This window comes from Columba livia, chromosome 9 (assembly GCF_036013475.1).
Source record: "Columba livia isolate bColLiv1 breed racing homer chromosome 9, bColLiv1.pat.W.v2, whole genome shotgun sequence".
Classification (NCBI taxonomy): Eukaryota; Metazoa; Chordata; class Aves; order Columbiformes; family Columbidae; genus Columba; species Columba livia.
In genome coordinates this window covers 5371233-5380562 of record NC_088610.1, presented here as the reverse complement: position 1 = coordinate 5380562, position 9330 = coordinate 5371233, and the positions used below count along the sequence as shown (strand labels likewise).

The window sequence follows — 9330 nt, the reverse complement described above, 5'->3', positions numbered from 1 at the left end:
GTTAATGACCTTGAGAGGCAAGGCAGCCCTGGACAGACCATTCCCTGCCTCATTTAGTGGCACAGAAGTAACACGAACCAGTTTAGGTCCTTTAATCTGTCCAAGACAGGGTGCTGAAGCACAAATGATAAAACATTCTGCATTTTTACAGCAAAAAATGCTACAGAAGTTTATAGGAAAAAAAAATATTTTTGTACATGGGTAAAACATTATAAATTCAAGACAACTCACAGACAAGGGCTAAACTCCCACATCTATCGCTCGTTTTTTAAAAAGTTCATGTGAATAGGCAAGCAGTCAAAATGGCTTGCTCTCTCTTCCTTGAAATGAAAATTGTATCTTCCAAGTCGCTCACAGCACTGCTTCGCACCTTGGAATGTCCTCCGAAGGCTCCGCCAAGACAAAAGGAGAATAAAAACCCCCGGAGTCCTTTCAGATAGTCTCAGAGAGCAGGAGAAGGGAGAGAAAAGGCGAAGTTTATTCAAACTTTATCTTCTTCCCTTGTGGCTTGTGGTCTCCACCTCCTCCTCTGCCTCCTCGGAAGCCACCTCCTCTACCTAGAAAGAAAATGAGGCGAAGAATCAGAGCTACAGGTCTCCTTGCACAGATACTGCTGCCTTCCAAACCCATCTCGATTCAAATCAAACACTCTGTGGCAGTGCTACACCATAATCCCCAGAATGGCTTGGGATTCAGTTTTAAGCATGCCCCCTTAGAACAGCAGCATTTCTTCTTACCTCCGAATCCTCTGCCACCGCCTCTGCCACCAAATCCACCTCTTCCTCCTCGGCCGCCTCCTCTGCCGCCACGACCACCAAATCCGCCTCCACCGCCACGCTGAAATTCACCCTTCGGCTTGGCAAAATCCAGGATCACTTTGTTTCCATCTATCTCTCCGTCTTCCATGGCTTCTTTAGCTGCTTTGGCATCTTCTGGGGAGCTGAAGTCCACAAACCCAAACCTAGGAAATGCGTTAAGACAGTCAGAATCCACAAGCTGTAGCGCCACCAACAGGTACCTGATCATAATCCCTTCAGAAATAAACACCTGCCCTGTGCAACCACAGAGGGGTCAGGGCTGTGTCACTTGTAGAACAGCAGCGGCTCATCACAACCGATGGAGCCCCATTGTGAGTGCGCCAGTGCTGAACAATTTATATTCTTCTCGTGCGAATCCATAGGCTGCCACAGATTTGTCGGCAGGAAGGAGCTCATTGAGAAGTGAGCACACGCTGTGCTCTGCAAACACACACAACGCTCTAAGCTTGTTCTGTGCAAGTCACCGCCTTCAAACACCCACCCACATAAGCATGACAAACCCCACATTGCATAAATCCACTCAAGTGAGGCTCTTTGTAGCAACGGAACTAATCCCAGGTGATGTTTAACATACCCTTTAGATGATCCAGTGTCTCTGTCTGTAACTATTCTAGCGCTGATAGAGCCTTCAAATGATTCCCTTAGTGTCTCCTCTGTGGTGTCCTCAGAAAGGCCTCTGACAAACAACGTTTTGCTTTGTTCTGTGGAAAGAGAACACATTCCAAGATCATTAAGCCTGAGCAAGGCAAGCATCAGTTTCCTAACATCACATCCCACTTCCACTACTGGCTCCTGGGACACGTCTCAGGGCTGAGGGGTTTGAAGTCACAGCTCAGGCACTTGAAAGTCCTTGAAAACTTTCTCAAGACTGCAGTTAGAACCTGATATCAAAGTATCTCCACAGCCAACCTGGTACTGTCAAAATCAATCTTTTATTTGTCACTTAGATGTTTGCATCAATAGGGATGCTAACTGGACAGACACTGCTGGATCAGCACTTGACTATCTAGAGGACTTTGGCTATAGTTTCATCAGCATTTCAGATAATCAGTCATCATATCCAGCACATTCACTTATGGAACAAGTCTTTCACTCCACAGGCATGCTTTTTTTCTAAAAATAATTTAAAAAGCAGGATCAAATGATCAAACACTTACGATTAAATCCTCCTCTCGCATTCATGTTCCCTTTCTGCCATCCTTGTGAACTGAACTCCAGCCTGATCGCTCTGCCTTCGATCTCTGTGTTGTTACAGGAATTCAATGCCTCTTTGGCATCCTCAGTTGTGGGAAATTCTACAAACGCGTACCTGTGTGGAGAGGAAGAGTTCAGTCAGCCTGGGAGCACAAGGGATTTGTGGAGCTAAGTAGTTCACAATGGTGAGTCAGGAGACAGGACAACATACCCTTTAGGCCTGCCCTGGTTGTTCTGTGGCATCTTGATGGAAGAAGCTTTCTTAAAGAGTTCTTGGAGAGCCTCTTCTGAAGCTGCGTATGCGAGGTTGTTGACAATTAAGGTCTTCGACTCCCTCTCTCCACCTCCTGTGGAGAAAACTCACTGCTATAGGTGCAGATTTGGATAAGGAGAGCTCTCTCTTCCACCAGGCACATCCTCTCTAGCGTGAAAGTAGCACTGCTCCCCCTCCACCTCAAGCTGAGGCATGAGGTTAAGTGCAACACTGTTTTGGTCACCTACACTGTTTGTCCCCTTTGTCCAAAACACGCAGTAGAGACAGGAAATGCACAGGATGTAAAGCACAAGTTCGGCAAAAGGTGCCTTCCCAATATCTTCCAGTTTTCCTACAGTGCCTTTAAGTTACTCTACCCCCCGCAAACTTCTGAAACAAGTGGATTTAAAATCCAAGTGTCATTTGTATGCACATTACTGGACTGGAAAAGTACCTTTCTGATGTTCTTGATGGCTCTTCTCACCCGTGAAGTCAATAACCATGGCACGACCATCGATCTCTGTGCCCTGCTTCTCCTCTAGAGCTTTGTTTGCCTCAGCTTCTGTTTTAAATTCAATATAGGCCATCCTACAAGACAGAAGAGAACATAAGCAAATGCCTCCTTCCAGAAACAATTAAATTAATGAATGGGAGGGAAGGAAGGATATGAAATAAAACTGCTTCAGAAATTAGCATTTTCAGTACACCTAATGCAGCAGGCTCATTAAGGTAGCTAAAGGGCACAAGCTTATCAAAATACGCCAGGAGCCTGAAGAACAGCAGAAATCCAACATTCCTCCCAGCTACACACCCTTTGCTGTTCCCCTCCTTGTTCATTACTATTCGGATTTCTAGTGCGTTTTCAAACACATCTTTCATTTCATCTTCAGTTAAGCGGTAGGGCAGGTTCTTCACAAACAGTGTTCTAGCATCTCTCTCTGCAAATAAAGAAAAAACAGTTACTTTCACATTACCAGCTAAAAGTCCTCTCTCATCTACACTGCCAGTTCAGTGAGAACCACAGTGAGCTAATCCAGCAGACAATAAACTGCAATTAACATTCTCATTTTCAGAAGCTGAAAAAGCAACTATTATGAAAGTGAATTAGGTTGCCATTGTACTTCTCTTAAAAGCACCAAGTTCAGAAGAACAGGTCCTAAAGCTTCAGAAAGAGCCACATTTTCCTCCTCGGAACACTCCCCCCAATATGCACTATTTCTTGAGATCACATTTCCAGATAACCCAGTCTGAACTTGCACATCTGTATATTAGCAGGCCAGGAAGATCTGCCTTAAAAGAACAAAACGAGGAAGATCTGACTCAAAAGAGCAGAATAGCAGCCATCAGTAACACTGCCAGCTTGCTCCAAGGCCCAGTTAGGACAGCTGTTTTTGGATATGCACAGGTATTCAGAGTTATGGGCTGTACCTTTCTTATTTTCTTTTATTGTCTCCTTGCTCTTTGCCTTTTCCAGCTTGACTTCCAAACCCATTAGCTTCTTTCCATTCAGTTGGAGAGCTTTATCCAGTTCTTCAGCAGATGAGAAGTCTACGTAGCCAAACCGCCTGGAAGAGTAACCTCACTATTTAAACTGATCTTTCTCTAGTAGCAGAAAACAGAAACCCAGAACCAGAGAGGTTCTCATGGGTCAAGTTAAGAGTGTAAATCAAATGAATGCTAACTGGCCCACGCAACCAAAACAGTAGAGAACAACAAATGCTGCATGCCAGCAAGTGTTACACCCTTGTCAGGACTGTGCCTCTTCCAGCTTCCACCCACTACCAACCAACCATCCCAGCATCTTGAAAGGAACCAGCATCAGCACAGTTATACCCCTCCAACCAAATTACCGACAATTAAAAGAAATAAGCAGCAAAATTCTACTAAGGAACTCACTTGGAAGCACCAATTCTGACATCTAAAGCTTCAATATTCTTCTTCCCAAAGAATTCTTTGATGCCAGTCTTCAGTTCTTCAAAGTCCTTGGTGGAGACCAGATTTCCCACAAAGACGGAGAAAGCTGAAGTGGGACCTTTGAATGTAAAGATTAAAGTTTTTGTTTGCTTGTTTAAGAATTGGAAACCAGACTCCAACAGCTTTAGCACATCAGTTTCAGCTCAAAAAAGTGACATCACACTTCAGTATTAAGTCCCTTATAATCATCATTTGTGCTGGAAAAAAAACCCACTTGGCATCCTGTCCCTTCATAGTTATGTGCCTCACCAACAGTACAGTTAACAGTCCACCAAACAACAGTACAGTTAACAGTCCACCAAACAACAGTACAGTTAACAGTCCACCAAACAAGAATCGTTTGATGACCACAAGCTATTTACCGTCTGTTTTCTTTTTCTTGGCCTCTGGTGCACTTTTATTGGCCATTTCTTTCTTCCTCTTTCCAGGTGCTTCTTTGACAGGTTCTGCGATAGAGAACAAAACACTGAAATAAAAGCACAAAACAACTTTTCCTATACTCAATCAACACAGGAGCATTAATCTTTGCAACAGTCATGCATGAGACTTTCTCTTGTCACTACAGCAACTGTTCCTCAACCCAAAAGACCACGACATAGGACAAAGGTTTTGCTCAGGCATCTTTCCTGTTATTAGAGAGTTATGGTCTCAAAAACATTTAAACTCACTTTCATCCTCGCTTTCCTCTTCAGCATCCTCTTCATCCTCCTCCTCCTCCTCATCTTCGTCCTCATCTTCATCATCATCCTCTTCATCTTCCTCATCTTCAGACTCTGCCTTGGCTTTGACTGGCACAGCCTTTGCTGGAGTGGGCTTCTTCACCTGAACAGGGGTTGTGTCCATGGCTTCATCTTCAGACTCTGAAACAAGTTGAGCACAAGATTTCAGACACGTTCAAGATTGAACACCTTTTTAGACTAAGAAAATAATCTTTTGACGTAAAAAAGTGCTTTTCATGCCTTCTTAAGTCTGTATGTTCTCAGAATAGGAGTTTAATATATTTATAGTGTGTCTTAAAAGCTGCCTCTTCCTCAAGTCTTAATGTAATTAAGGCAAATACCTGTTCCACAAGAATAAAGTTTTACTAGCAACAGGGAAATAAACACCCACTCAGCCCACGTCAGCTGGGCAGTAAATGCAGACACACACACACACACTGCATCACTCCCACTAATCCATTACGCTACTCCCCTCTAGCTCCCAATAAGCATTTGTTAGTTTAACATCTTTTTTAAGAGTCACACCAAGTTTTCCTAAATCCTACATACCATCGTCTTCCTCCTCATCATCATCCTCCTCGTCGTCATCTTCTTCTTCAGATTCTTGCTTTGCTGGCACAGCCACAGGCTTCTTGGCTGGTACTGCTGCAGGTTTCTTGGCTGCAGGCTTCACAGGCACTGCCGGTTCCTCCTCATCTGCACCAACAGGACAGCGAGTGTTTACCTACGGCGCTCAGAGCCTGCAAACTTCACTAGTAAAGTACTTTGTTTCACAAGGTTTTGGCAAAGTTCAGGGAAGAATGATCAGGATACTAGATGCTTCATATTCTGCATGTAATGCAGCTGCAGCCAGTTCTCCAGACTTCACTGATTCCCCACCTTTCTCCCCTAATCAATAAACCCCCTTCTCACAACTATTTAATCACAGAATCACAGAATCGACTGGGTTGGAAAAGACCTCAGAGATCATCGAGTCCAACCCTTGGTCCAACTCTAGTCCGTTTACTAGATCATGGCACTAAGTGCCATGTCCAATCTCAGTTTAAAAACCTCTAGGGACGGCGAGTCCAGCACCTCCCTGGGCAGCCATTCCAATGCCTGACCACTCTCTCTGTAAAGAATTTCTTTCTAATATCCAGCCTAAATTTCCCCTGGTAGAGTTTAAGCCCATGTCCCCTTGTCCTATTGCTAACTGCCTGGGATAAGAGACCAATCCCCACCTGGCTATAACTTCCCTTCAGGTAGTTCTAAAGAGTGCTGAGCTCACCTCTAAGCCTCCTCTTTTCTAGACTAAACAAGCCCAGCTCCCTCAGCCTCTCCCCATAGGTCTTATGTTCAAGTCCCTGATCATACTAAGCTTCCAATTCCAAATGTACTCAAATTCAGCAACTTTATTGGACCACAAGGATGAACCCATTTCAACAGTAACTTACCAGAATCTTCTTCCTCTTCTTCATCATCCTCCTCCTCCTCATCGTCATCTTCCTCATCATCTTCATCTTCCTCCTCACTCTCTTCCTTCTTGGCATTCTTTCCATTTTTCGCTCCCTTGGTTAGGACAGCAGCCTTTTTAGGCGATGGAGCAACAGCCTTTTTAGCTGGAGTAGCCAAAGCCTTCTTGGCGGGGGTAACCGCCTTTTTCGCAGGAGTTGCTGCCTTCTTTGCAGGGGTGGCAGCCTTCTTGGCTGGCGTAACTGCTGCTTTTTGCTGTTTCTTCGGAGGGATCATCTGAAATACACACTAGTGTAAGACTCTTATGCTGGCCCTTTAAGCTACTATTACTTCAATAGCAGGCAAATGTACAGCAACTGTAATCTAAAACGTTAATTGCCTATTCTGTTCAATTAATACAACTCAAAACCAGCTTTTCAATGCTTTTAACAGCATTAAACCATCTCCAAATTCCTTGGTTCTGAAGTGATCTCTCTAGTAGCATTCAGCAGCTTGAACCTTTTAATCTTGCACATTATTTCTGATAAATCACTTATTGCTGATGCTCTGAAGTAATTAATCATTCACTTTAACTGACAGACCCCAATTATTTAATAGCGCTGATCTGCTGTCACATAATATGTGCCCCCCAAGCCTCATGACACTTTTATAACACATGAGTCCTTTTGCTAAGGAATCTTCTTCTCCTTAGGTTTCCTGAAGCAGAGTCTCAGGCATGACCCAAGTGAGCTAAGCTCTGTAAGACCTACAGTTTCTAATCAAGTTCTGTGGGAAGCAGAACACCAGATATTTCAATAACCTAAGACCTGAACATAGGCTAAAACAGTGTGTGATTCCTAATACTTCTGACTTCATTTCTAGCTCGATCACCTCTTCTCCGCTGCTTTCCTCTAGCTCAGAGGACTCTTCTTCCTCACTTTCCTCGACCTTTTTGGGGGGAGGAGCCATTTTTTTCTGTTTGGTCTGATTCTTGGGAGTCTGAAAAGAGAAAAAACCACAAGAGCGCGATCTGTTAGGCAGCGTTCATTCCCCTGCCCGGGCCCAGCGGCGCACGGACGCCCCGAGGCGCCCCGGCCACCGGCGGACGATCGGCCCCACCACGTGGCGGCCCAGCCCGCCCCCGCGGCGCCCAGCACGGCCCTGCGCTGGGAGGGGGGTCCCGGCCCCGCCGGTGCTGCCCCCGCCGCGCTGCGGGCGCTCCCGGGGGCGCCCCGCGCTCCCACGTGCTCGCTGTCCCCGCGCACCGCGTGGCCGCGTAGCCCCGCCCCCCCGGGCTGCGCGCGCTCGCACGCGGCGCGCGCGGCGGTGCTAGCCTCCCCCCCCCCCCCGCCCCCCCGCAACTTTACACACACCGCGCCACCCCGCCGGGGTCCCCCCAGCTTCGTTCCCCGCTCCCCCTCCCGCCGCCGGGCCCCCGCGCCCGCCAACATGGAGATCGGGACGGGGGGAGGCTTGAAACCGCTCCCGGCGGCCGCGGCCCCTCCCCTCGCCGCCATCTTCACGCTCAGGGACAGGCCTGGAAAGCCCGGCGCGGCCTGAGGAGGCGGCGGCGGGAAGAAGGCCCGGTTCCCCCCCCACCCCGCTGCCACCCAGCGCCCTCCGTGCGCCCCGCCATGGCGGCGGCCGCTCGTTCCCCGCCTGGCGGCCGAACGCGGCTCCGCCCGGCGCCCTCACCTTGGCGATCTTCACCATGATGGCGGCGGTGCCTGGCGGCGCTGGGGCGGCGGCCGATCTGGCTCAGGAGGGAGATTAGGCACGTCCGGAGGGGCGGCGGCGAGGAGCGGAGTGGGCCCCGGGGGGTCAGCGGGAGCGGCGGCGAGGCGCTGGCAACCCGGACCGGGGACTGATACGAAAGAGCGAGCGCAGGCCCCTTCCGCTCGCTTGCCTAGCCCTGCACTAGGCCACGCCCCCTCCGCCCCCGCTTCGGCCAATCGCCGCGCTCTCCGCGCCGCCCAGCCAATCACAGCCCCCGCCCCTCGACCCTCTCCGCCAATCTTCCCCGCTTTGCGATCAGCCAACGGGAAAGCGCGTTACAGCCGCCGGCGAGAGCGAGTCTGTGAGGTGGGGGGCAAGAGCTGGGGGGACGCGCTGGCCGCCCGGGAGGCATCGGCGTTAGCCAATGAGAGGACGGCAGCTCGGCGCTTGCGCCCTGATTGGGCGGTGGGACTTAGGGGAGCGTGGGCGTGGCCGGGGTCCGCGGGAGAGCACGTGGCGGCCGGATGGCCACGCGGTGGAGCGGGGCCGGGGGTCCCGGGGGCGGCCCCGCGGTGTGCGCGGCACCGAGCGGCCCTGCGGCGGCTCCGGGGGCGCGGCTCGGCATGACTGCGTTTTTACCGTGTTGTTTGGCCTTGCCGAAGGGACTGGGCTAGGGGCCCCTCAGCACTGCCCCCGGCATCCCCTCCCCGGCCCTCGGGCGGCACTGAGCCCCCTTGCGCAGCTTGAAGGAGCATCCGCAGGCGCTGCTCAGCGTGCAGCTGCTGGCGCTGCAGTTGGCACAGGAGCACCCAGCAGCTGCTGCCCTGCACTGGCTCCCAGCTGGGAGAAAGGGCCCACCGCTGGGGAGGAAATAAAACTCTGCGTGCCCAATGAATGCTTTTTAATTTATTTATTGAAAGATTACACCAGCTTTCACCCTGAGGAATTTCACCCCGCTGGCTATAAAGTCAGGGTAGGAATGACCCCAGGGCACTGCAGCACCCCTGTTCAATTTGCTAGTCTGCTGGTAGGTCTGTCCCTGCCTGACATTGTGTTCCCCAAGGACCTGAGTGGCCTCTGTTGCAGGGACTTCCCCAGCACCTCACATCCCCTCCTGCTTCAGCCTGGGCATCCAGCCAGCTCCCAGAGGCTCCTGACAGATGTGACTAAAGCAGTTTGTCCTTCCCAGGCCTGGTTGAGAGAAGCCCATAACTTGGGGAACTCA

General features: G+C 49.8%; 1 protein-coding gene and 3 non-coding genes across 4 annotated transcripts; all 4 read right to left on the bottom strand.

The window, feature by feature from the left end:
• Positions 1 to 77: 77 nt before the first annotated feature.
• On the bottom strand, positions 78 to 8338 carry NCL (nucleolin). Its single transcript, XM_065072889.1, has 15 exons — positions 8085 to 8338; positions 7281 to 7388; positions 6392 to 6686; positions 5508 to 5654; positions 4908 to 5099; positions 4602 to 4685; positions 4162 to 4297; positions 3694 to 3830; positions 3077 to 3203; positions 2720 to 2853; positions 2224 to 2359; positions 1976 to 2127; positions 1393 to 1519; positions 738 to 961; positions 78 to 557 (listed from the first exon to the last, which is right to left on the bottom strand). The coding sequence occupies exons 1-15, from the start codon at positions 8100 to 8102 to the stop codon at positions 478 to 480; spliced, it is 2097 nt and encodes a 698-aa protein (XP_064928961.1). The 5' UTR covers positions 8103 to 8338; the 3' UTR covers positions 78 to 477.
• Positions 1085 to 1223, bottom strand: LOC135580355 (small nucleolar RNA SNORA75). The gene has a single exon (XR_010474873.1). It is a non-coding gene; the product is annotated as a small nucleolar RNA SNORA75 (small nucleolar RNA).
• LOC135580358 (small nucleolar RNA SNORD20) lies at positions 1805 to 1881 on the bottom strand. Its single transcript, XR_010474877.1, has one exon. It is a non-coding gene; the product is annotated as a small nucleolar RNA SNORD20 (small nucleolar RNA).
• On the bottom strand, positions 4367 to 4438 carry LOC135580357 (small nucleolar RNA SNORD82). The gene has a single exon (XR_010474876.1). It is a non-coding gene; the product is annotated as a small nucleolar RNA SNORD82 (small nucleolar RNA).
• Positions 8339 to 9330: the final 992 nt, after the last annotated feature.

What these genes read in the sequence shown, in the direction of transcription:
- NCL (XM_065072889.1), bottom strand. An exon ending in AGAAGAGGAAGAAGATTCTG is followed by an intron (nt 5,655 to 6,391) that starts GTAAGTTACTGT and finishes CTGTTGGTGCAG; the next exon opens with ATGAGGAGGAACCGGCAGTG. An exon ending in GTCAGAATTGGTGCTTCCAA is followed by an intron (nt 3,831 to 4,161) that starts GTGAGTTCCTTA and finishes TTACTCTTCCAG; the next exon opens with GCGGTTTGGCTACGTAGACT.